Source organism: Betta splendens, chromosome 4, assembly GCF_900634795.4.
Source record: "Betta splendens chromosome 4, fBetSpl5.4, whole genome shotgun sequence".
In the NCBI taxonomy this organism is placed as follows: Eukaryota; Metazoa; Chordata; class Actinopteri; order Anabantiformes; family Osphronemidae; genus Betta; species Betta splendens.
The window spans coordinates 17729759-17755945 of NC_040884.2; the positions used below are offsets into that span (position 1 = coordinate 17729759).

Consider the following 26187-nt stretch of genomic DNA (forward strand, 5'->3'; position numbering starts at 1 on the left):
TGACCATCTTAAAATGAGTAACTGGGTTTTACAAATAAAGAGCTGGGAAACAACTGCATGGATGTCAGTACCGTAATCAAAAAGTTGTGAGATGATGTGATGGTAAACCCCACATTGAAAACCTCTTTAGTAACCGCGTAGGAGAGCCTGTGGGGTGGAGACACCTCCGTATCGTATCCCAGCAGCCCCTGGGGGAAGCGTCTGTAATCCAGCCTCTCTGTCTCCATTGTCAGCGAAGAGACCGAACCGGTTATAGACACAGGATCAGTGATACGGGTCAAGAGGGTGGAGTACCACTGGAAGCTCCCTGAACACAAACACACACACTCTGAGGTGGACTCACTCACAAACACCCATATGTAAACACATAACAGGAGCTATGCAGAGTCCTATTAGCAGAACAGTGATTCATTGTTTCCTAATACCTGGTGAGGAGCAGTCAACAGAGCCCTGTGTGCTCCTTCCAGCTCCTCATCCATCTCTCTCTCTCCCTTTAACCGTTTTCCATTCAAATCTTCTTCCTTCTTCCTGGACTGACTGCAGCTTTGCTTTCATTCCTGCCCTCGGCCCTGAACTTGTCCCCTTCGCATGTGTCCTCTCATTCACCGCAGAGTGTCTCCGCTGCAGAAGTCTGAGATTGTGGACATGGTGAAGAAGCACGTGAAGGCCATCACGCTGGCCATAGGCGACGGCGCCAACGACGTGGGCATGATCCAGACGGCCCATGTCGGCGTGGGGATCAGCGGCAACGAGGGCATGCAGGCCACCAACTCCTCCGACTACTCCATAGCTCAGGTGGGAGGCAGACGCGGCGACAGGCAGCTCCGCACAGTCGGGGCTACGCAGACATAAACACAGACAATGCATGCAGGCAGGAGGCTGGGCCTGATTCTGACCTTTGACCTTGCCTACAGGGGTCAGCCTTGGCCCAGATTAACCCAAGTCTGAGATTTAAAGTTTTCGAGGAGATTAAATTTGCTCACTGTGACATGACACATGGTCAGTTTGTCTTTTCTGCTCTTGTCTTTCACTTATTTAAATCTTCTCCCTGGTGCCAGTTCTCCTACTTAGAGAAGCTCCTTCTGGTCCACGGGGCGTGGAGCTACAACCGCGTCACCAAGTGCATCCTCTACTGTTTCTACAAGAACGTGGTCCTCTACATCATAGAGGTACGAGCTGCACCGTGTACACAGACACACACATACACACACACAAACACACAGACACACACACACACACACACACACACACACACACACACACACACACACACTAAAAGAGACATTTTGCAGCTGTCTGTCGACATGGCAGACAGTGATAGATGGGGTGCCCTCCTGGTGTCTGCTTTCTGTCTCTCTTCACACACATACACACACACGTACACATGCACAGGGAGAACCTGTGTTTACACCAGCAGTGGTGAGACCTCGGCTCCGAGGGTCGACAGCTTTATGTATGTGTGTTGATGGGGTACGCTGCAGCCCAGGCCTGCCTGTTATGACGGCTATGTCAGCTGTGCCACCACCCCTCCATCTCAACATTAAGGACGCCAGCAGGTGCAGGGCTTCATGGGAGCCACTGTCTAGCTCATATATAGATTTATGCATGCGTGTGTGTCTGTGATTGTCTCACATGACCACCTCCCTGCAGAGCCCTCCAGGCCAAAGGTCAGACGCTGTCTCTGTCCACCCTGTGAAGGCAGAATGAGGGGGATGGGTGTGTGCATGGTTTTGTGTGTATCTGACCTCACCCCTTAGGCTGGAAGCGCCGCTGGATGCACCAGGAATGCCCCAAGCCCCACAATCAGGCCCATTCGTTTTTCACTATCTGTCCTCTGATCGGCCCGTCTGCTCTGCATGCGTGTGTGTAAAGGTGTTAATGAAGCTTTCCCCCCTGAGCCAGAAACCCATTTAGATGCTGTTTGGGTAATTCAACTTCTAAAAAGTCACAATGTGGTTTCACAGCCAACCGCAGCCAATTTGTGGAATGTGTTTAAAGCCATGTACTAAGTGATTTCATGGAGCTACAGGCAGTTAAAGGACTATATTTGCTACAGATAACTCCATATTTTGACTTTTGATGAACGTGGGACTGCGTCCGTCCGCCCCTCCGTGGCTCGCTAAGGCAGCTTTACGCTCCGCCATTGTCCCTCTCATCCCTCCTCATCCCTCTGTTTGTGTCCCAGCTCTGGTTCGCCTTTGTGAACGGCTTTTCTGGACAGATCCTCTTTGAGCGCTGGTGTATAGGACTCTACAACGTGGTGAGTGCTTTTTTGTTTTAAGCCAAGGGCCTTCTTTCACTTTCTGCTTATCTGTCAGCCTCGCTCTACGTCTTCCTATCGCTGTTCTATCTGCATGCCAGAGATTCCGTTAATGCGCTCAGACTGATATAAACACTGATTGTCACGCAGGCGTGTGTGACATCTTTCCATCGCGTGCTCTAACGCCCGTCCACTTATCTTGTGCGCCATCCAGATATTCACTGCGCTGCCTCCCTTCACTCTGGGGATATTCGACCGGCCGTGCAGCCAGCAGAACATGCTCAGATTCCCGCAGCTCTACAGAATCACCCAGAATGCCGAGGGCTTCAACACCAAGGTACGTGCGCGCACATTCGCCTGCATTCAGCTCGTCCGGCCTCGCGGTCGACGACGGATGGCTCCTGTTTGTTCGCGACACTTGCGAGTAAACAAGAGCGGCGTGGAGATGTGGCCGTTTCCATGGCAACCCCTAATGAGATGCAGAGTCCAGAATAAGGAAGTCTTTCAGTGTACAGTCCAGTCCACTGCATGTGTGTGTGTGTGTACAGTACAGGAGAGTGCATTTGATGGAACACAGTAGACGTTGTGTGTACGTGTGAGAAATGTCTGTTTTTGTGGGTTTTTTTCACGCATGTGGGAGCTTTGGGGGGGGGGCGTCTGTGTGCTTTGGCATCGGTTTCCACCCCCGTCTCCTGTTCTGTCTTGCAGGTATTCTGGGGACACTGCATCAACGCCCTGATTCATTCAATTATTCTCTTTTGGTTTCCGCTCAAAATTCTGGAGCACGGTGAGTGAGTGCGGCGCAGGTCGACCTCTGGCCAAGTCCACGTGTTGACACTTTGTCTGTGTGTGTGTGTGTGTGTGCGTGTGTGTGTGTGTGCGTGTGTGTGTGTGTGTTTGTGTGTGTGTGTGTGTGTGTGTGTGTGTGCTCCACAGACTCTCCGTTCAGTAACGGCCAGGGAAATGACTACTTGTTTGTGGGGAACATGGTCTACACAGTAAGCATCTTTCGTGTGTTTGTGCGTCTCTTTTGTTTAGATGTTTTTAATCCTGCATATCTTCTGCCTAGCATTTGTGTACACGCAGTCTCCAGTCAGTCTGTTATTGTCCAGGCCGTCTTCTCCTCCTCCGCGTCCATCTCCTCTCCGTTCACTTCTTTCGCTATCATTTTACGCCACGCTCTCGTATGAGTCAGTGGTTTATTATCGGTTTATTTGTTGTGTTTTGCGTGTGGAGACGAAAGGACGCTGCGGGGGTCTCGAAAACTCTACCAGAGATTGCAGAGTTGGCTATAAAACATAAATGTTTATTATCTCCACAGTTGCCAGGAAATTAATCCTGTTTCTCTGTTTTTTTTATTTGCCCTCTCTCTCCCCCCGCGTGCGCGCAGTATGTGGTTGTTACCGTGTGTCTGAAAGCTGGAATGGAGACCACCGCTTGGACCAGGGTATGAACATTAACACTCCTAATATACCACAGCACATGTCCCGGGTTTCACTCCACTGTTAATACATGAAGAGGAGGTGGGAGCCACAGAGCTGTTCATACAGTACAGCACAGACTAAAGGCTCCACAGGCAGGGGACGCATGGGAAAAATGTGGCGTACCTCGAGGTTTAAGGTTCCTCACACTCCGTTTTCCAACCAGTTCACATGTGGCTGCAAAAAATGTTGATTAATCAACGCCCCCCCCCCCCCCCCCCCCCGGACCCCTCCTGTCAATCGAACACGTCGCCTACAAGCTGTAGCTGCAACGAGTGTGGGATTTGCAGATGAGACACGCAGAGAAGCGATGAGTGCTATTAGTGCGCAGATCCAAACACAGTTGCATTACTGTAGCATCTGTTAGACGGATGTGAAATCCAAACACAACGGGAAAACCAATTGAATTAAATAACTCAGAGCCCAAATGTGCTCATTTGTTTCAAATGATGTCCTCTTGAGGCACACGCTGCGTGGTTACTCTTACAATCTGGCCTTGTCAGTTTTAAGAAAAAATCTCGACTTGCTGGAAACTACAAATTACTTTTTAATGATGAATTTGCATGTGGCTCTTGTCCATGTGTTTCCACAATTTAATTTCTACACAGTAGAACATCTGTGAGCTCTAGCCAGCTCACAGCTACTAACAGTAATAACAGTGACTACACAGTGTTGGCTCATGCAGTGTCTGACAAATGACCTGTGTGTGTGTGTGTGTGTGTGTGTGTGTGTGTGTGTGTGTGTGTGTGTGTGTGTGTGTGTGTGTGTGTGTGTGTGTGTGTGTGTGTGTGTGTGTGTGTGTGTGTGTGTGTGTGAAGCATGGGATCTCCTCTTACACTAGTAATGTTAACAAAGTCCTGCTGTTTACTGTCAGACCCTATCAGATCAGAAATGAATGTCAGATGCCTATTGGCTGTGCAGGAACTATACGTAGGAGAAGATGAAAATAATGAAGACGGGAACAAAGCAAGCACATAAAACCTACTGCAGTAGCCCAGGCTGTGGCCTGTAACAGCTCCTGATGTAGGAGAGACAGATTAGGGGTAATGCACAGCGAGGCGAGTGCTCAGCTGTCCACACAGCAGCCTGGCTGTAATCAAGCAGGGTCCCGCTGGAATCCAGTGTCCCCTTGCAGCGGATCATGGAGAGTGGGAAGGAGACCGGGAGTGGAGGGAGGGAAAGGTTGTCTATATTGGGATGAGCTGTATGTAAACTATTTGAGCGCCTCCTCATCCTGTCCCTCTTTGTCTCCGTTGCAGTTTTCCCACCTGGCGGTGTGGGGAAGCATGGCGCTGTGGATGGTCTTCTTTGCCGTCTACTCGGCCATTTGGCCCACCATCCCCATCGCCCCCGACATGCTGGGCCAGGCAAGTTGCTCTCCATAAACACATGTCGCTCGTTTCAGTAACAGAGGGTAATGGGGGTTAAAATAGCCCTTCCCTTTACATCTCTGCATCGCTGCCCCTCCCTCCCTCCCTCTCCATTACCAGCGCATGGCGCCTATAAGGCTAACCTCTTGGGTGTTCTTCATCAGCACTGCTGGAGTCCCGGGAGATTTATGCCCCGGCAGCCCCCTCTCACCAGGCTTCCCGCACCTGCCACGTGTCACCCGAGCCCCAGTTTACTGCCCTCTGCGGAGGTGTTGACTCAAGAGGGTGGGCTGATGCCGGCGGTGATGAGGGTGCACGCAGGGACCCCTTGATTGAGAGGCTCCTTGTAGGGTTCGGGGATAACAGCAGGGGTGAGCTGAGGTGCCCCACTGAGTGGGTAGGGGACAGGAAGAGGGCCATCTCAACTCCCCTCAGCCCATTAATTCAATTTGTGTCCGAAATCAGGAATGCGGTCAAATATCTCTGCAGCTGCTCCGTCTAAACGAGAATGAGCCGAGACACTCGACCACCATCCCCCCAAAGGCACCATCATCCGCTCGAACTACCCTATTACAGCTCTAGGTCCTCCTGCTCCCTAATCTGTATTTTCCTCTGCAAGGCAGAAATAAGTTGTGTAATGTTGCTCAGAACAACTGTAACATCCAGCGTCTGTTTGAATTACTGCACTGCGTGTGATTTGTGTGACTATAAAGCATTGAAGGCCAGCGGTTGGTTTCTAAGGACCCTGTAAAGCTTCCGTCCTCACAGTTCATGAAGCCCGTGTGATGATGGACTGTGAGTCTAAAAATGAACTGTTCCTCCAGAGTGGAGGTGTTCGTCACAGACAGAAAGACGAGCGAGACCAGTCGCACGGTCCGAGCCTCAGTTGTGGCTCCAGCTGCTGCACAGCACATTTCTGTAAGGTTTTCACATTAATTCTCCATGTTTCATCCCCCTCTGGGAAGCAAATTCCATGTCTATGTCTGAATTCAAACACAGGACACAGGAAGCACATGATATGAGCAATAAAGCAGTAAATGTTAACGGAGTCCCGGTGCTTTTGGCTGTCGACTTAAATGTTTACACCTGGAAACGCCGATTTAGTGAAGCGCCGCAGAGAAATACAGGGAACCAATGGGGAGATGTTGGGCAATACTAAGGAAAACCGGGGGGATTTATCGTAACAGGTGAGGACAAGCAAGGGAAGATGCATCCGCTAATTAGGAACGGAGCTTGTGAAAGAGTGCGATTTGAGGGAACCACAGGGAAAAGGCATGTGGGAGTGAGAAGCAAGGAGACGGACGAATTGAGACAGTGGTTGGCTGCATGATTAATCCCTGGAGACAGACTAAGGAACAGGGTCAAAGGTCAATGAGGCTGGCTACAGCTGGACATGGGGGGGGGGTTGTGGTTACTCCCCGGCATTTTTATCTTCATCATCACAGAAACATTCAGCCCCGTTGAACCTCGCTTGCGGTGGTGACACGGGGTGTGAGAGGGCCGTTAAATATTTCTGGCGAGCACCGGGGGGGGGGGGGTTCAACTCTGGCTCGCTTTGATTCCGGACGCGCTGCATGACTTTCACTGCGCCTTGACTCACATCTCTCCGCCGTCGGCCACATGTGTTTCCCTGCCGGTCGCAGAGAAAAATGACTTAACGCCCCGTTTGAGTGACTATACGAGCGGCGTAAATGGGGCCTGTGTGTTGTCATTGCAGGCTGGCAGGGTGATGCAGTGCTGGCACTTCTGGCTGGGCCTGGTCCTGGTGCCTACTGCCTGTTTACTCAAAGACTTTGCCTGGACCGCGTAAGTAGAGCACATTAAACATAAATACGTGGGAAATCCATACGGAGACTATTTAACTTCACTGAAGCATTTACATAACCCATGTTGAGTCCGCGTCAACACTTACGCACTCCGTGTTATGAATCACATGTGTCTGTGGCTTCTCCTACAAAGGCCCCATGAGCTTATTCTGCCTTACAGCACCCGCCGCACCGTGAGGAAGACTCTCCTGGAGGAGGTGCAGGAGCTGGAGGCGCGGGCCGTGGACCCGGGGGCAGCTGTGCTGCGGGACGCCAGTGGCCGCAGGTACAGGAAGGAATCTCCTCAGAGCATCGTGGGGACACAGATGTGTCCGCGTTTTGTCTTTGAGTCTCACTTTTATCTAAGCATGAATATATATGTACGTGCGTTAGAGCTTAGTATTAAAGTTTGATGTGTTTCTGTACAATGGGAACAATGGACGCTCCAGTGGCACTGTCCACATGACTGAAGCCAAAGCTGAGGTCCCGTAGAGCCGGGACGGTCACACGCTCACAAAGGTAGCGTCTGGGTTTGAACTGTCCCACTGTGTGAACTGTGACCTCCAACGACCCGCGTCCTCTTCTACAACTGTGTTGAAGTGGCCCTTTGCTTGTTTTCCACCTTGATGAACTGTCTCTGTCTAAATCATGCATCATCCACGTGTGTCTGCAATCTTGTTCTCACTATTTTAATTTTCTCCCTGCGTCCATTTTTCCATTCCTCCGTCTCTGGACTTCTTCTCAGGTGGACGGATTTGAACTGCTGTACAGACCTGGTGTGTTCTGTAGCTCTCTCGCTGTGTAGCTTCGTGTGTGGTGTCACCTGCAGTTGTGTTAGAGACACATTGATTGTTTGATGGACATTTGTGTGAGTTTTATTCAAAGTCTGTACGTGATCATAGAGGTTTCACCACTTTCTAGTTTACGTCAATAAAAATTAGCATCACGTTAGCTGCAACAGTAATTTGCTGCCTATAGATACTAGTACAGATAGATTTTACATATTTTCACTTAACTAAACCATCCAAGTACTTTTACGTCTACAGCTTGTGAGAAAAAAAACCCAAAGAGCTGATTAATACTGATTTATATTCTGATTTACTGTCAAATGAAGGTCAGACGTGAATGAGTCCCGAGCAAAAGCTGCTTTCAGAGCGGTTTGGGGTCTGAAAGTCCGTGGCATGTTTCCAGGTTGAGGAGAGATGAGTGTGGTAACCACACTGCTCCTCCTGACCCCTGTCAGGGCCCCATCCTGGACTGACCCCGCTTCAGGACCCCGGGTCCCTGAATCCTCTCCATTTAGCGCACGAGAAGCAAAGCAGCCGCCGGACAGAGAGGCAATGCAGCAGTATGGAAAAGAGCACATCTGTGTTTGTAGTTCCCGGGGAGGTCCTGAGGTAGACATGGGAAAACGCTGGAAAGGTAGAGCACAGGAGCGTCTCGGGGGAGGAGTTCAAACGGAGGCGCATGCTCGGGCTCCGCTGAGCCAGAATGACCCACGAGAGCAGGAGGAAGGACAGTTTGAGTCATACTGATGCATGATCCTTCCATTAATTTTACCGATCACCATTCAGTCTTTTATCATTCACTCAGCACTGTCATCAGTCTAACGGACGTCTCCTCGAGCTAATGTTTTTTTCCTCCTTTTTCATGTCCACTGCAGTAGAAACTTCCCAAAAGGCGCATGGGGTATTAAAAAGCTGTTCCAGGTCTGAGAAAGCCTGACTGTACTGCTCTGATCGTCATCACTGCAAATTCCCTTTGAGCAAATTTAAATGTTTGTTCGCCAAAAAGTAGAAAAATGTATCCCTTCAAATAAAATTGGCCCAAACCTGATTTTGTGACACGGCCGTCGGTAACTTAAGCGTTTCCGCGTTTCCATCCAACGTCTCTATCTATCGCTGGCCACGCTGGTGATGTTTGGACAGGACGGAGGAGGTGTGTGGATTGGAGACGCGTGTTTGTGTGCAAAACCTGGAAAGGCCTTAGTTATTTTTGGTCACGGGAGCAGAGGAGCCGTGACGGCGTGTGGTCTGAGAACAGAGGGCCCAGTCTTCTTCACGCTGAGGGGGGAGGAGTGGGAAGTGACGAGGGACGGCGGAGAATACTTTACTGTGGACGTCCTGTTGCCCTGCAAGCGCTCCATGGCTTACTGTGGGTTGCGCCTGAATGCATCGGTGTGTTTCACCAGTGCTTATTGACCGGTGGTGCTGTGACGTCATCACGAGCCGTATCTTTTCGTTCTGTGCAGTCTAAACGAACGGGCCCATCTGCTGACAAGAGTCTTTAGGAAAACGCCTTCAAGTGTTGGACGCTCGAACTCGGTGCAGCAGACTGTGACACGTGAGTGTGACGGGGGAAATGCACTCACTCGCTCACTCACTCACTCACTCACTCACTCACTCGCTCGCTCGTTCACTCACAGGACGTGTAATTCCTCTCTCTCCACAGATGGCTATGCCTTTTCCCAGGAGGAGCACGGCGTGGTGTCCCAGTCCGAGGTGGTGCGCTCCTACGACACCACCCGCCAGCGCCCCAGCCTCTAGCCCCGCCCCCCACCCCTCCGCCCCCGACCACGGCTTCCGCCCGCCGTAGCAACCGCTTCCGACGCGACCGCGGAGACAGACTCACGTGACACCCTCGCGCCGGGGGGGACCGCCCCCCGCTGTGGCCTTACTGCAACCAAGACCGGACCCCCTCGCCGCCGGTGGGGGGGGGGTCACGGTGAGGCGTGGAGGCCGTCGCCGGGACGCCTGACTGAAAGGGACCGGGGGCCCGGATTTGCGGAATTAACAATTGTCATAATTCACGCGAAAGCTGCACAGGCATGAGCAAATCATATGCACACACAGCGGCGACGAGTCGAACTCAGAGACTGCTCCTCATACTCTACCTGTGTAACCCCCCCAGACTGGGTTCGGGCCGGGCTGCTGTGTGGTTCTGTGTATATGTGTGCGTGCGTACCTGCCCGTGCATGTATCTCTGCGCGCTCCTGTGCTTGTGTGCATGTATGTCGGTCCACGTCTGTGTGTGTGTGTGTGTGTGTGTGCGTGCGTGTTCCCTCGCACCTCGCTGTCCTGAGGTGGATTCAACTCATCGGTCATCACGTGCCCATGTAGGAGGGGACATCAAAACACTGGTACTAATGAATTCCATATAAAAAGGGGGGGGCTCAGACCAAGGACTTCACCCCACGCTAGAGGCGCCTCACTCACCGCTTCCAGCGGCCGAGCGAGGCAGCATGCCCGCCCCTCCTGCTCCCACCCCCCTGGGACCCCCTCCACCCACTACCTCTGTCACCCGGCTGCTCTGCTCCATCCACATCTCCTCTTCCTCCTCTTCCTCCTCTGACCCCCCCTGCATCGTCAGCTGATGCAGAAGCTGCAACCCGTCACTTCTGTTGGTCTTCACTAGACTGTTTTATTTTTTTTTTTATGATCGACGTGTACATTAATGTGTATGTGCTTATATTATTATTATTATTATTTTATTTTTTCATTAATGCCTGTTTTTGTACTCATAACGTCTTAGAGGGAACATTTTACTTGAACTAGCACTGTTAGGCATCCAAAACAGGAGGGGTCTCATAGAGACGCTCGCTTGGATCATGTGTTTTTCTGAGTCTGGGATGTCGTCTGAATGTAGGGTCCATTGTTTGTGTTCTCTGCGTTGAGGACACTCTGGCTCAGGAATGCAAGACTGATTGGTTGGGAGAGGGGGGTTGTCCATCTGGGTCCTAATCATTAAATCGAATCAATCCCTGGCCTGGCTAAATGTCTCTATTTGTTGACTGTAAGCTGTCTGCTCATGCAATTAAGTGAAGTCAAACTGTTGCTGCAGTTTTTTTAAATAAACACAAAGGCTTGACGTGTACATGGGATACATATGATTTTCTACATTAAACAGAGTTGGACCTCTCCCACGCTGCTCCTGTCGCTCACACAGACCATTATCCGATTAATACGCCCTCCAGGCCTCTGGACGCCAGAGATCCATTTCCCACCCACCTTCCTGGATGCGGTTCAGCCCCAAACTACTACGAGCATGGAGAATCCATCGGAACCGCCACCGAGCAGGAAGCAGAGGTCCACTTTTGCTCTAATGCTGCACATTATTACTGTTGTGACCCATTGTTCTCTCAGTGTGTGCAGTGATGTGACGGGTGACTCTGAATGAGTGCTTCCAATAGCTCAACAGTAAGAGTCAGTCAAGCGTCTTTCTGGTTTGAGGGGTCTTTATTTTAACATACACATTGGCCCAAATTCCATGGAGCGCCTTCCGGATGCGTTTGTTTCATCTGGCACGAGCCGCCGGCCGCATCCCACGAGCGCAGACGAGGCGCACAGACGCGGCGGTCGCCTCCAGCAGCGCTGCCGCGCGGGACGAGCACGGGCCTCGCGCGCGGCGGAGCGGCACATTCCTCGGGTGGCGTGTTACTGAGTTACCGGTGACGGCGAGGGTCGTTCTTAAGCGGAAAACGATGACTAAGCGCCGCCCCGGAGCCGTGGGAGCGCTAAATACACGCTTCACTACTGCGCCTCCCGTCACCCGCACAGTCACGCGTCTGGGGCGCGTTGAAAGCCGGCTTTGCGTGAATTCGTTCGTCTTTTGGGTTCACGTAAGCTTCCGTTGAGAGGCTCTTTTTTTCTTCTTCTTCTTCTTTGGTGGACGGAGGGGTGGAGCGTCACAGTCCACGTCCTGTGCTCACTTCATTAGAGTTTAAAGGCTCCACGGGGACGTTGCGACTGCCTTTCGCATTCCCGCCACCTGCTTTTCCCATTACCCGCCCGCTCGCTCGACCACATCCCTCCGCACTCTCTCTCTCTCCCACTCACAGTCACACGCAGCACAATCATCTTTTCCCAAGCTGTGTCTCCTCATACAGTACTAACACACACACACACACACACACACACACACACACACACACACACACAACCATTCACAAGTGCAGATGTGCACGTGGCATGAACTCAGCATGTGGTCATAAGTTGTCGTTTGCTTTGTGAATATCCACTTTTCATACAGTCCGCAGCCATAAATCATCCAGTCACCACTCGTCTCGCTCGTTACTTTCACACTTGTTGCCACTTTATTAGGTACACCTGTACAATAAACTGCAATCCAACATAGCAGCTCTGCCATGAATCATACTTTTACGGTGTTATAATCTCTCAGCTTTTGTTGAAAATCTCAGAAAAGACTTTTATGACTTTTATTAAAAGGCGTTCCTAATGTTTTGGCACCAAGTGCACACGTACAGCCGGCACCCATCCATTTCATCCGTCCATCGCACCCCATCAAAGGCAGAGCTTGGCTCATGCTTTACCGACAGATCGTTTGACACACTACATAGAACACACAGCACACGCACTCGATGGCAGCTTCCCGCCAGCACCAGCTTTATGAGTCCTTCATGTGAGTTTGACTCCATGTCCTACTTTTTTCCTCCTCGGCAGCGTCTCTAAAAGTCTCTGGCGCGGCCCCACACAGGTTACGCTTCGCGGGTCAAGGCAGTGGAGCGGTCCGGGCCGGCCCGGCGTCACACTGTCACCGGAGGGTACTTCTGGTCACTGGTGACACTGGAGGCCCCGGGGGGCGGGGGGCAGGGGGACTGGAGGGGCCGGTAGCCCCCCTGGGTGGGGTCGATGAAGGCGGCGGCGGCCGCCATGGGGTGGGCGTAGCCGATGTACTGCGGGTGGAGGAACTGGCCCTGGTGGGGCATGATCTGCGTGGCCTGCTGGCAGTTGAGCACCGAGAAGTTGGTGGGCATGTTGACGAAGACGCTGGCGTCGGGCGTCAGGCAGCAGGACGCCTGCGCCCGTATGAGGGGCGGCGGGGCGGGCCGGGGGGCGGGCGGCGGCGCCGAGGAGCTGGACGAGGTGGCCGTGCTGGACTGGCAGGACGACGAGCCCCGGGAGGTGCTGGCCATCATGGGGATGGCCTCCAGGAGGCGGCCGCCGCCCGCCGCCGCCGCCGCCCCCGCGGCGCCGCCCGGCGACAGCTCCTGCTTGGGCCGAAGGCAGCGGCAGCAGCACACGGCGACCACGGAGCCCATCAGCACGAAGGCCACGAAGACGGAGCCCACGATCAGGAAGGGCACGTAGATGGGCACTGGGGAGGACAGGAAGAAGACACGGGTGAGGAACAGGCCGCGTGAGCCGGGACGACGGCCGAGGTCGGCTGGCGTTTGATCTAGAGGGGAGGAATGAAGGGCCCTCGGGGCCGGGGTCCCCGCGGGGCCTCGGGCCCTCATTAGCGGTCATTACATTTGTTTTGATCTGTTTTAATCCTTGGCACCCTGCTGGCTCCCCCGGCCCCCTCCACCCCGCGGACCTGTGTGTTTTCATGGAGGACATTCTCAAGCCCGGCTGCCGGCAGATACCTGTTTATGGAGCGGGCCTTTCAAAATCGGCCGCTGCAGCTGAACTTGTGTACGTGGCTCCGGCTTGAAGAAAGGCCGCTGGCTGATTTACAGCAGCCGAGTGAGAGCTTACGCGGGCATTGCTCGTCGGAGGAGTGACCTGTTAACTTCTCCTCTCGCACGAGCGAGAGTCGCAGAAGAAGGATTCAGCATTTTCACACGCGGAGGTCTTGGGTTCAGTCTGTTTGTGGACGATCGTCCAACATTTGCTTTGAGAAACACAATGAATGTGTTTGGCGAGAAACAGGTCGACAGACGAGATTGGGTGTTTTCCCAAATCTCTGCTTCCCATGCTCACTCAACACAAACAGAATAATGACCGTGTTACTTCATAAATGATTAGATGTGTTTTATTGTTCCCACAGGGTGTACTTATTTTCTGCCGTGAATGTGCCCATGCGCTATGAGGCGAAACCGTACGCCACAGAGAGCGAGGTGGCAGCTGGCTCCAGTTTCCCTTTGTCTCCGGCCTCTTTGAAATGCATCCACGCGGCCTTGAGAACCCTCTCGAGCTGCTCATCAAACGCGGCGCGGCCTGGCGGGGGATTTTACTGCACGGAGCCCGCGAGGACGCACCGCGGGTGACAAAAGACGCGGCTCGGTGGCCTCGAGGAACGGACCAGGAGCCGCTGCCGTCGCACGACCTCCAGCAAACGGGCTGTAACGGAGACGCTACGTTGCTACGGCAACACATACATAGCGCACAGTGTGCTGATCATTCGCTGGTTCTCTGTCTGGGGTTTGAAGTCCTCCAGAGGATGATGGGAGCTGATAAACCAATATCATTCTGATGAGAGTGGAAGTGTAAAAAAAGGTAATAAAATTCCGGGATCACTTCAAAAATGTCCTTAGCTAAATATGGCCACAAACAAATGCTGAACTTCATGCACTGAACCTCCATTCCTTTAGTTTCCCCTTGGACCCTGTTGCCGATGGAGACCCTCCTGTTCGCTGTCACTCCTCCACACCTGTTGCAGCAGTGGAGCTGTGGCAGCCACGCTGCAGCAGCAGCAGCAGCAGCGCTGCTATGCTCTTGTTTTGGGCACAGCCTTTGTGTCCGGACCCTCCCTCATCTCCCTCTCCCATCTCCTGGGCATTCTCCCGTTCCCATAACGCGTCCGCTGCCTCTTGATGAGCACATTAATAATGTCCTGCCTGTTATCCGTCACCACAGCAGCATGTGTCATTCCCAGATGATGAAATGGCTGCGAACGCTTCAGGGACACGTGAAATGCGCAAACTGGACACGTTTGCACGAAAAAAAAACCACATAATCTATTCTTAGCGAGGAAAAAGCTGCTTTTCTTTAAAATATGTTGGCGTTAGGCCACTGAATGAAATCTACACCTCTTCCTGTAGCGATATGGCATGACAGTCTGAGCAAATGACAGATTATAGCTGGAGGTCCAGAACGGGGCATAATATCCTCCAGAGAAACACGCATTTAAGCGCGTGCCAACCTTTGTTTTCTGTGATGTCTAACATTTGCACTGCTTTTGAGTGTTTTTGTTTTTTTCTTCCTCTTGCTGGCAGATTAAAGAAAGGGAATGTAAGTGATGATGAGTGGGGGAGGGGGGGGGGGGGGCAGGGAGGATAATTAGGTTTTGGATTGTGTCACTTAATCCACTACATAAACTGGTTCAGTGACTTGGAAAGTTCGGTTTAAGTTTTGCACATGTTTGAGTGTGAATCTCTAGAAAGCTCAGAGGAACCGCAGACATTGCGGTGGGGGACTCCACTGTGGGAAAGAGACTCCACGAGCCTGCGAGGAAACGATACATAACGCGATTTGTGTCTGCGTGTGTGTTTTATGAACCGGGCTGTCAGCGCCTTTTGGCGAGCCACTGTCCAAGATCCGGTCAAGTCCAAACTTGATCCCCGTGGGGACAGCGTGATCTGAGCCTGGCTCCTCCTGCACGGTTACAGGCCAGAACAAACACGGCTATTTATAAAGAGCGGAGGCACGCCACGGTTTGCCATTTGTGAGCGCTCTTAACTGCTCGGGGAGACGTCTGCTGCCGTCTCCTGCGCAGCTGTCGCTGCCGAGCGGGACAGCCAGTGGGTGACAGGGTTTATGAGGGGAAACCAAAGCTCATAATAGGTCTGCAATTAACCATATCAAATTTAAGACATCCTGTGCATGGGCCGTGGATATGGCGTCAACACAAAAGCCATTTAAAGTCGACCCCCTGAACAACTGATTATTATATTACAACAAATCAAATTGTGTGTTCTCTCCTGAAACTAACTGAGTTAGTGGAAACACGCCACTCACTTCCCCGAAAAGGTCTTTGACTTAGTTTGCATTCTTTCTTAGTGGTCATTTACAGTGAAATGAGATTAGGATTTCTAACTCACAGTTACTTAATTAGCTCGTTGTGTGTTGATGCAGATGCTGTAGTAGCCACAACTCGTTTTGGGTGTGAGATAATACCTGCGCCGGAGTCCTTGTTCTCCTTGTTCTCTGCCCCGGGCTCCTGAACCTGCTGGTCGTTATCGCAGCTCCCCTGATCCAGTCGCGCGTCCGAGCTGGAACAGCAGTAGCGCAACTCGCATTTCCCGCAGCAGATCAGCGCGTGCTCGGCGTCGATCTTCTCCGGACACTGGAAGCCCTCTTTCCACGCGCCCTGGGGGTCGAACCAGCCGTGGCAGTACTCCCCGCTAGATTCCACGTCTACAACGACCACGAGTAGCGTCACCATCGCGGTGACGGACACCGGGAGTCCCCGTGGCCACATCCTCGGCCAGGTGAGCCGCCGCCGCGCGCGCGCGCACTGAAAGAGACAGAGGGGTTCACCACTCGCGTGTCCGCTGGTGGGGCGGCAGATACGGTCGATCAGTGCGATCTAAGGGACCGATGGGGTGAAGTGGGGGAACTACAAACCACTTAGAGGCTGTCATTTGTTAGAAGAATCCCGTGCGTAAATCAGATCCAACGTTCCCAACAGTGGCTTCCTCGTTATCCAAACGTCCGTAAGAACAATGAATTGTTCTGTTGGGTGTAAAATGGTCACAGGAAGTTTAAAGACACTATAGATTCCAACTGTAAACCAGCAGAACTCTAAATCCAGCAATCTCCGTTGTAATAATAAGGCTGAGTATGTCTCCTTGCTCTTCAGATGAATTTCCACAGGGCTGTCGTGTAACCAACACTTGTAGTCTGATCCACGAGCACACAGCTGTTGTCACGTTTGATCCCGGTGCGTAAAGAAAAACTTTTGAAAGTCTTGCAGCTCGGTCCGCACAACTGGGCGCCAGTGGTTGGTCAGTCTGAGTCAGCTTAGTCTGACTGAACTAAAGCGCATAGAGTCTATGCGGCTTTACACTGAGAGGGGCGTGTAAAAAGGCAAATGCATGCAAATGCACACTTGTCCCCAACACGTTAAAAAGTTTGAACGGTCAGTTGCCAAGTTATAATCAATAACATATTTATTCCAACAGCTTCCAGTTAAATAAATCGAAAAAATATATTTATTTTACTTTTATACCGCATTAAAATCAGTCAAAGCTCATTTAGTAAACTTTACTGTCAACAACGACTAAATGTCAAATATGTTCGTTCTATATACGATCCATGGTTTGTTAGAAGTCCAGCCATTTGCATTTTTCCATGAATTCAATTTGTCATTGTTGCCTAAATGTAATTCAGTTGACTGTGTGCAGGGTTTAGCTCTACAGTACGTCCATCCCTTCTCTGCCTACACCAACGGGATATTTGCATGGAGACACTGCCACCTAGTGGACATGTCAGATGATCGACGCTTTCTAAGCCGCTGACAAGATCGTTTTAAAGACCTTGATTTCATTTTTTCGCTCCACAGGGAGTAATTTTAATGCTCAGCTCTTAATGTTAAGGTCTTAATGTGTCCGGTAAAACTGAGATTATGAGATGTATTAAAAGTACAAAATGCGCATTTTGGGTGTAATGGTCAGTCTAAAAGTTCTTGCCCGTACTTCATTTCCCATCATGCTTCATCACGAAGCGGTGTCCGTGGCAACGGCACAGGAAGTGGCGCGCGACCGTTGAAAAACACAACATAGCGAAGGATTTCTCGTTGTTCAGTTTCGTCAACCTCAAAATCAGGTGGCTTAATTACTTAGCAGGGGATTAAGCAAACCGTGGTTTCACTTAAAACGTAAGTGCAGTTTTTTAATGCAACGCTAACACATTTAAGCTAATGTTTTCGTAAAGCTGCGTGTCCGAGCTGATAAACAGCATAAGGCGAAACTCACAGCTAGCTAGCTAACCATAGCTATTCAAACTTGAAGTCTCTCCGCGTCTACGATAAGTGATCAAACGTTTTACTTTGCTTGTGAACAGATGTCGTTTGTGAGAGTGGGGCGTCCACAGCCACACAGCAAAGCAAAAAGGCCCGTTCGACCCAAGACAGCGGCAGTTACCAAAAGAGAGTGGGTGGTGAGTATGCACAGCTGTTCCACCTGTTGACACTTAGTTAACATCGTTGTGAGTCTGGTATGACTGTAATGTTTCACGTCTGCACAAACTATTTGTGTTATTATAAAGGAACGCATCTTGAGTTTTCGTACAACCACTGAACATTAACATAAACTGTCTGCTGCTTTCAGAGCACTGTCAGTGACCTGTCTGTGCACAAGCCTACGCCTGCAGAGCTGGTAAAGTATCTGCCTATGTGCATGTTGCATGTTATTTTTTTAAAGCATCTAATTCAAATTAAATGATTTGTACAGGCCATACATGTTCCTAACTATTCTCTACTGCTTCAGAGACATCGGCATGAGATTCATAAGTCCCACAACAAGGCTGCAGCTCAGTGGGAGCTGAGAGAGAAAGCTCTGAAACGCCGTTTTAGACATGGTGGAAGTCCAGCACCGCTGGACCAGGCCAGCCTCAGCATCATCAGAGAGGTGTGGTCATTATGGTGTCTTCTGTCCAGACACCTCCTGTGTTGTTTGTTTAGGAAATATGTAATGTTGTTACACTGAAACTAAATATTTCATTTAAAAATAAAAGCCCAACTTCTCTGTGAGAAACCCATCAACGTTTTGTTTTGCTGCAGGTTTTCTCTGACCAGCTGCTACTGCAGGATGTGCTGGCTCGCTCTGACAGAGCCATGGCTGTGGTCAAGGACCTGTTCGGAGATGCTCCACGCAGACAGACTGGTAAAATGCAACATTTTTGCTTCTATATATATTTTTGTAGAGATATTTTGTAGATACATTTAAGATAGTATTCCTTTTTGTAGACTGTGACTCCAATACTTAGCAATTGTATTGGTGTGATAGTTGTGATAGTTGTATGTCTTTTCAGTGATACTTCAGGAGCCCAACACAGTCTGCTATAATTTTAAGAATGATCCCAAAAATTTATGTGTATTTCCACAGGTCACCCTAGTGTGACAATGGCGCCAAACTGTGATTCTGACTCAGAACTGCCCCTGCTCCAGAAACCAGATCCACCAACTCAGCTGTCACTGCTCAGCCAGTCTATGATGGACCAACAGGTGTGTGTGCGTAAAACAATCATTATCACTTATCATTTTTAAAACAAGTATGCATGTTTAAAATTGTTTCTCTTAAGGCTCTTAATGAAATAGAAGCTTCCGAAGAGTGCTCAGATAAAGATCCCTATTCTTGTGGAAATTCACGGCATTCAGTTATTCGAAGGTAGGATAACAGGAAGGAGGATAACAGTTAATCTTAAAATGACCGTAAATGAGACACTGTTAACCAGGCTAATTTTCAATCGTTGTCCCTCCAGATTAAAGCAAGCTTTTTTTTGCAGGGCTAATGTACGGAAAATGAAGACACAGTCTCTGGACAGAGTGGTACAGCAGCCGAACCAGCATCCCAACTTTTACCAGACTTATGGTGAGAATGTCCCAGATACCCCATGCACATCAGGCAGAGGACCAGACCAGACAGGTAAAAAGAACATTTAAACGCCACCAAGAAGTTAGTCAATACTGCATGAAAAGAATATATGATGGGAGAGTACACATCTTCATATATTTTTGTTTCAGCTCTTAATGCTACAGTGGCTATTAAGCGTGTTCGATCCAGACAGAAGCAGTTAGATGAAACAAACGAAGAGGCTTCTGTTCTGGTGTCTCAGGTTCTTAACCCTGATGTGCCTTTTAACCACTCAGGTAATATCAGGAAAGGATTTGCTCATTTATAATGCATGTTCCTCCGTGGAAGAAATCATTTATACACTTTGATAAATATCTTTTTAATAAATAGTAGGAAAGCTTAGCTTGTGTTCTGAATTTATTCTGTGTGTGAACAATATGTGCTTTGCAGAGAAGCTCAGTAGTCACCCAAACAGGAGCAGGAAGTGTGTTTCTCAAAGTTCAGAGCTGGATGGCTCCTCTTTTGCGTCTCTTAATGGGGACAAGTCCAGTCTGGGAATGCTGCAGGCAATGCTGACTCAGGTGGAGGCAGAGTTGAATAGTATGAGTCCTGACACAACGCCAGGAGCTGCTCAGAAACCAGAACAACACAGAATACAGGGTCTCACTGGATTCTCAGTTGCCTTAGTCTCTGCTCTTGGACGTTTAGTGCATCTAATCAAACAGGTACATCAGTTAATATATAAATCTGACCCTGACTCAGTCCTTTGTCTCATGTTGATTTGTGTTGCTTCATTTATGTTAGAAAGAAGAGGAAGCCCACAGAGAAGCTCAGGAGAGGAGAAGACTGGAGGATGAGCTCAAAGAACAGCGAGGACTGATTGACGCTCTTACTGCTGAGACCATGACTCTAAGAGAAGAAGCTGTCACCCTGCAGGTTACATATAGATATTACTGCCTGGTTTGACACCAATGTATTTTTTTCACTCCAGCTGTACTGATGAATGCGCTTTATTTGTGGTCGGTTCTTCTTAGGCAGTGCTGCAGCGGCAGACAGCAGAGCTACAACAGAAGTTTGACACAGTAGTTTTGTTGATGGGAGATCTTGGATTGCAAGATGACGCACCCCAAGACTCTGATATCGGAGCTGCAGGTCAATACAGTTTGTGTTTCTATTTTCAAAGATTTTTTTTAGAAATTGGTGAATTGTTAGTTTATGGCGTGGTCAATCATTGGTTTACAGATTATCAGTCTGCATCTGTTCCTGAGCAACTCCCTCAGCGACCACAGGTTGCAAAGTCTGCTGCCTTCCTGCTTTCCCCACCTCGACAAACAAACAACTTTCAACATATTCCTAGTAACCACCTCATTCTTTCACATATTTCTGATTTTATCGGTTTTCTTGTGTGATCTTCTAATTATGTTCCTTTCTCTTTCCACAGTGGCTCATCCTGTCCTGATGCAACAACATCTGTCTCCTGTTGATAACCTTAGTGAGGATGTCAGTGTTCGCAGGTCAGCCTCTAGTCTCACCAGTCTGCCTCTGGCCAGCCTCCTTACTTCTTCCTCTGAGTCTCTTGGCTCACAGATAGCTTCAGAGGCCATGCTGGCTGAGATCACGAAGTTGAGCCGACAGAACGACATGCTAAGGGCCCAGCTCAGGCAGGACAAAGGCCTTGGATCAGGGGTTGGACTATCACCTAATGGTAGCACCGAGGAGAGAAGGCCGAGTCCCTGCAGCTCGGGAAGAATTACACCGCTTGCTGTTGAAGACAAAAGGACGTCAGGGTCCAAGAGCACAGACAGATTGAGTCACAACATCCAGAATGCTGACAATGACAGACCTGCCCAGCAGGTTAAGATGGACTCTACTCACCTATTATATGCACGAAAGCAGACCAGGGTCCTGCAGTAATGGGTATTGGGGTTGTAATTCTATAATTGTGTGTTTGTTTTGTGGTTTAGGCAACATCTCCTAATACCCTCAGTGTGAGCAGTGTGGAGCAGCGCATCCTGGAGCTTAATCGACAGAGTGCAGCTGCCAGGGGTCGACTGCTGGAGCTAATTGAACAACAGAAGCAAAGTGTTTCATCAAAGGTTTCTCCATCTGTCTCCCCCACCCCCCAGCCCACCTTCAGCCCACACGCAGGAGGTACAGTGGGTCAGCTGACTTGTCTCTGTCTCATTCTAGTATTTTATGTAATCGTAAAGAGCTGTGATATCATGTCATTAATAGGTGGAGGAGGAAGTCCAGGTGTGCCTTTTGTCTCACCTTCTGGCGGCTGTAATGAACAGTCTGTTTCTACTAGGTGAGATGATGGCAGATCTGAATTATTCTACGTACATACAGCAATATACCAAACATACAGTACTGTAATTAAGAGTACTACTTCTGTGCTGCAGATCTGCTGGTCCTGAAGTGTCTTCTCTTAGTTCTAGAGGGGAAACCAGAGATGGCAAAACACAGGTATACACACACAAACACACACACACACACTGTAGATTAAATAGAGTACACTGAATTCTCCACACTGTTACTACTTCTTAAACCTTAAAACCTATTTTTTTTTCTTGAAGATGAAGAGGCTGAGAGTACAAGAAGGATGGTTTGCCTTGTCTAATCATGTGAGATGACAAGAAAAATTCACTTGTAAAACCGCAAGACACTTTAACAAAACCTGTTTTTAGTTTTTATCCATGGATTTTAATAAATGTGCTGATTCTTATTAAACTAATTTCTTTTAAATTAACTCTCTAACTTTCTCTTATGTCCTACATTTCCATGAAGAATTCTGAGCCGCTTTAGATAAATCGTATATTGTTTTAACAGTGCCTGCCCAGCATTTGGATTTAAATAAAATCTAGTTTTGTGTTTTTTATTATTAAAAATTTATTTACTAACAACATAGAGCAGCAATCTTTGTGTATCTAGTGCATGTGTGTGTGTGAATCCACAGTGCTCACACCCAAAGGCCCAGCACAAGGCAAAGCACTGACCCCTAAACTGGTCTAACCTCAGCTTTATCAAACCCTCCTTGAGGTCCAGACTGTGTTCATGCGTCTTCCTCATTTAGCTATGGTCAGTTCCCACATGATCAAGTAGTACAGTGCATTTTTATTTACTATATTATGTATTCAACCATTAATGGTATTTTTTAGTATGTTTAAAGTGTTCTTGCACAACTTACTATATATTTATATATTTAACCTATTTGTATCTTTATCACTAACTATCACTAACTGATTTAATGTATGTTGTGTAATTAAATCTCATCATGATTTGTTTGTTTTGTACTGACAGATTTAATGTAACAGGATGTGTTTTATCTTTGTCTTTACTGAATAGTTAACAATGACAACATACACAGGAAACAGATAAAGAGAGAGGGGGCCATAATATGAAACAGCTGGACCTGAACTAAGAGTGTTGCAGTTCCACATTATAACCACTTAACCACTGAGCTACCACTACACCTATTGGGCTCTGACTATCTTCTGTGCAACTTTTAAGTCCAAACATTGTAAATAGAATAAATCCCACTTCAGGTAATGTTTGTGGTTGGCCTCAAGTCCCTCAGGGTCGACACGAGTAGGAAGAACAGCACTCGAGTTTCTCTGTCAGTGAGGAAAGCTGCGAGAGCATCGACAATGGCCAGCGGGGAAATCAAAAGGAGTAAATATTGCACATAATAACAGGATGGAGGCATAAAGGGGCCAGGGGCTGCAGCCGTAAATGTGGGGTCAGAGGTCCTAGGGGAGACGCAGGGGGATGCAGGCGGGGTTTATTGTGTCCGGCCCGACTGAGTGAAGGACAGGGTGAATGGGGATTAACCCTACCCCAGTGCCTCTCAATGCCCCGCTCTCCACCACCGGGCCAAAGGAAGGTTCTCATATGACGGCCGCCTTCAGCAGCGTCCACATACGTCCACTACTGTTATATTTACACATTTTATACCAGTAGAAATGGAATTAATATTACGTCACAGGTCTATTTAGGTTTGGATGGAAAAAATTAGTGAAACCAGAGCATGGCAGCGTTTACACATGCAATACATACAATGACATGGGGCTGCAGGGGAAAGGGGGGAGTTTTCTTTACTCATTTAAATCTGCCCCCACTTCACCTCAGACAAGGAGCCTGAGGTCACTTAGCAAAACATACACAGTAAAGTTTATGCACACGCACACACTAGTGTCCGAAGTGACACAGACATTGTAGATGGCGTTATTTCCTATAAAACAGTTTCATTTATTATAGAAATATTTTTTCCTTACATTAATGAAGAAAATACTAATTATCAAAGTTTTTTAAAAAATATTCATCAATCATTATAACTCGTGTTTTTGTGTGTATTGCATAGTGGTTTTGAAGCCACTAGAGGGCAACATTAACACAGCTGCATCACTTGCCATTAGCCCATCTTGATTTCTTCTTTCTTGTTTAAACGCTCTCCTGATTTTTAAACACAGATAACACAACATGACGGCTTCAGTATAAAATCTAATAAAATAAAGATGAAATAAAGAATAGATGTTAGCACAGCGGTGCAGCAATTACAAATTTCTGCTACTTTCAAACAGGTATGAAAAACAAATAACAGAAAATCCTTAACAATATTTGATTCGATCGAATTCTGGTAGATTTTGTGATGCATTAGTGGTTTACTGGAACATCAACAGCAAGCACACTGCTGGTGTCAATCAGTGACGCTGAGCGAGGTTGTTGTGATGAAGCTTCTCATTATGTGTGGAAGCCATTTTTCTTAAATAACTCTTGCCGATTTCTCAAAATTTGCATCAGCAAAGAGTAACTTATACGTGATGAGTAAATTATGTTCTGTGTGTGTGTGTGTGTGTGTGTGTAGGCATGTGAGTGGGTGCCCATGTGCGCAGGAGCGTAGTCCACAGCTGTGCGAGTGTCTGATCTGAAGCAGGCTATTGCTTGCTGTGAAAATATTATTGCAAGTGTTTATTATTGCTTCAGTGTGAAACAGTGGGAGTGTTGTGTGTGCTGCACGGGCTGGTGGAGTATGGGTCGTGTGGTAATGGTGTGTGTGTGGGGGGGGGGAGTCGGTCCCTTCTCCTCTTCTCTGTTTCCCACCGGCCAGCTCCCGGCCTGTGGCCCATTGCACCCTGGGTAATGGGGAGTTCTATTGGAGTTGATTAGTTCCGGCTGGATCCCAGATAGAGTTCTGACAGGCAGGAGAAACGAGCTCCCAGCGTGACCCCCCACCTCCCCCACACACCCCTGTGTCAGGCACAATGGCTAAGGCAGGGGAAGGGCTTTTTAAACAACTGCAGCTTCAGTCCAGCTCGCTGCCCCCAGGATGAAAACTACAACAAAAATCACATTACGCCGCGGCTACTGGTCGAGCTGGTAACCTCCTTCTCCCCTCGGGCTGCTCTGTCTACATGGACACGCTTCCTTTATAGATGGACATCATCAGCATCCTCCACTTCACATGCATCCATCACATCCACCATGTTGGACACCTGTGGCCTGAGCTGACACATTCCTCAGCACTTTCTCTCTGCAGCTTCATCCTCTCTTCATCCTTTATTTCCCCTTTCCCCCCCTCTGATACTTTCTCCCCCCCCCCCCTTTCTCCACACATAATTGATTAAGGGCCGTTTTCATAAATCAATTTGGGACGCACATCAGTCAGCCCTGAATGGAGAGGACCCCCCCTCCCCCCTCTGTGCAGCGGTATAATCCACCTCAGCGTGCCCTACCACTCACTCCTACACACATTTGTTTTCTTCAGCTCAGAGTTTTGGCTGTTGCACGTTGCCAAACATGAAAATATGCTAATGTTTCTTAGCAGCTTCGCAGCCACTGCGACCTGGAACGGGCGTTTTGACAGACACGGAGTCTCCAAGCAGTTTCCACTGAGTCTGTACAATTCTCGTGTTGTGTGGAGGAGACTGGTGTGTGTGTGTGTGTTTGGGAGGCTGATGGAGTGGGAATGGTGACAAAAGCAGAGGCAAGCAAAAACTAAGTGGGAGTTTTTTTAATGGGAGTGAAAAAGGCGAATGATTTCCATATGTCTTTTCTGTGCATCTCCAAACAAATATGTTGTTGCGTGCTCAGCAGGGCGCCTCCGAGACAAATGCCTCCTCACCGCTGTTTGTAATTACGCTGCTTTAATTGTCTAATTCCATTATTAAATGACTTATTGTCTCTTTCATTCTCTCCGCGTCTCTTTCTTCAGTTGTTGCCGTGGATGTTTTGATATGAATGTTACTATGACGCCGCCCTTTCTTATTAGACAAGCTGTGCCAAGTTGCAGTGGATTCTGGGAACATGAGCTCGCAACAGCTGCAAATGATATGCCTGACTTTCCGATCTCCCCTCAGTCTGGATTTTCTTACACTCTGCCCTTTTTCTCTGTAACTTTTTTCCTTCACCTTGATCTTTTGTTCGTTCTTTAAGTGCCTCCTTTGCACCCCCGTTGCTCCAGCTCTTATTTGTGTTTTACTCTTTCACCCCCCCTCACCTCGCCACCTCTCTCCCGGCTCCGGGGTGTTGGCTTTAGTAGTAGTGAAAGCTGCTTTGCCTTTAAAAACAGTTTGTCTTAATGAGGAGGAGGCAGGCCGCCGAGAGAGCACCAGGAGTCACAGCTGAAGCCAATTGCGTCCCTTTCCTGTCTGAGGTGCTGCGGGCTGGGGTCACGCTCGGGGTCACGCTGGCCCGTCACACCGGCTGGGTCCTGGTGCCGGTTCTGAACCGCCGCCAGCCCGTGCACATGCATGCATGTGTGCGTGCGCCGGACGGCGCGTGTGATTTTTTTGTGCGGGTGTGTGTGAGTTAAGAGAAGAGGGGCAAGGAGGCACATCTGGTTCTGATCCCCCATAAAGCCTTGCTCTCCGGACCTGGAGGTGCTGGCGTGCCTGCGGAGGCGAGGGAGGGGAGGCGAGGGCGAGTGAGCGGTCACACGCACACAGTATGTGTCGGCTACGATGTGGTGCGATGTGGCCTGTTTTACCACCTCCTCCGCCTTCACTTCCTTCTGCTG

At 49.2% G+C, this 26187-nt stretch overlaps 3 protein-coding genes across 12 annotated transcripts in view; 2 read left to right on the forward strand and 1 right to left on the reverse strand.

Annotated features, from left to right (window-relative positions):
- atp8a2 (ATPase phospholipid transporting 8A2) overlaps positions 1 to 10789 on the forward strand; it is a 33031-nt gene extending 22242 nt beyond the window's left edge. For 6 of the 9 annotated variants that reach the window (XM_029146329.3, XM_029146330.3, XM_055508529.1 and 3 more), the window contains exons 25-36: positions 612 to 795; positions 1059 to 1169; positions 2186 to 2260; positions 2475 to 2597; positions 2969 to 3047; positions 3197 to 3258; positions 3651 to 3707; positions 5001 to 5108; positions 6829 to 6917; positions 7098 to 7202; positions 9168 to 9259; positions 9368 to 10679. In XM_029146329.3, the coding sequence (XP_029002162.1) occupies positions 612 to 795; positions 1059 to 1169; positions 2186 to 2260; positions 2475 to 2597; positions 2969 to 3047; positions 3197 to 3258; positions 3651 to 3707; positions 5001 to 5108; positions 6829 to 6917; positions 7098 to 7202; positions 9168 to 9259; positions 9368 to 9462 (1180 nt within the window). In that variant the 3' untranslated portion in view covers positions 9463 to 10679. Of the gene's footprint in view, positions 1 to 611; positions 796 to 1058; positions 1170 to 2185; positions 2261 to 2474; positions 2598 to 2968; positions 3048 to 3196; positions 3259 to 3650; positions 3708 to 5000; positions 5109 to 6828; positions 6918 to 7097; positions 7203 to 9167; positions 9260 to 9367 lie in introns of all 9 variants that reach the window. The other 3 variants (XM_029146326.3, XM_029146328.3, XM_029146327.3) reach the window with 1 other exon arrangement.
- Positions 10790 to 11132: 343 nt separating this feature from the next.
- LOC114853221 (protein shisa-2) lies at positions 11133 to 16078 on the reverse strand. Its single transcript, XM_029146335.3, has 2 exons — positions 15775 to 16078; positions 11133 to 13030 (listed from the first exon to the last, which is right to left on the reverse strand). Exons 1-2 carry the CDS (start codon positions 16076 to 16078, stop codon positions 12459 to 12461), a joined length of 876 nt encoding a protein of 291 aa, XP_029002168.1. The 3' UTR covers positions 11133 to 12458.
- Positions 15962 to 25357, forward strand: spice1 (spindle and centriole associated protein 1). 2 transcript variants are annotated; one of them, XM_055508530.1, is made up of 18 exons: positions 15962 to 16088; positions 17662 to 17757; positions 17928 to 17975; positions 18087 to 18227; positions 18380 to 18482; positions 18705 to 18823; positions 18901 to 18986; positions 19105 to 19244; positions 19343 to 19468; positions 19623 to 19897; positions 19977 to 20108; positions 20207 to 20324; positions 20415 to 20528; positions 20614 to 21026; positions 21137 to 21323; positions 21408 to 21480; positions 21575 to 21638; positions 21749 to 25357. In XM_055508530.1, the coding sequence occupies exons 2-18, from the start codon at positions 17662 to 17664 to the stop codon at positions 21803 to 21805; spliced, it is 2292 nt and encodes a 763-aa protein (XP_055364505.1). In that variant the 5' UTR covers positions 15962 to 16088; the 3' UTR covers positions 21806 to 25357. The 2 variants fall into 2 exon arrangements, with proteins under 2 accessions (XP_055364505.1, XP_029002166.1); XM_029146333.2 differs by lacking the exon at positions 15962 to 16088 and adding an exon at positions 17315 to 17476.
- The last annotated feature ends 830 nt before the right edge of the window (positions 25358 to 26187 follow it).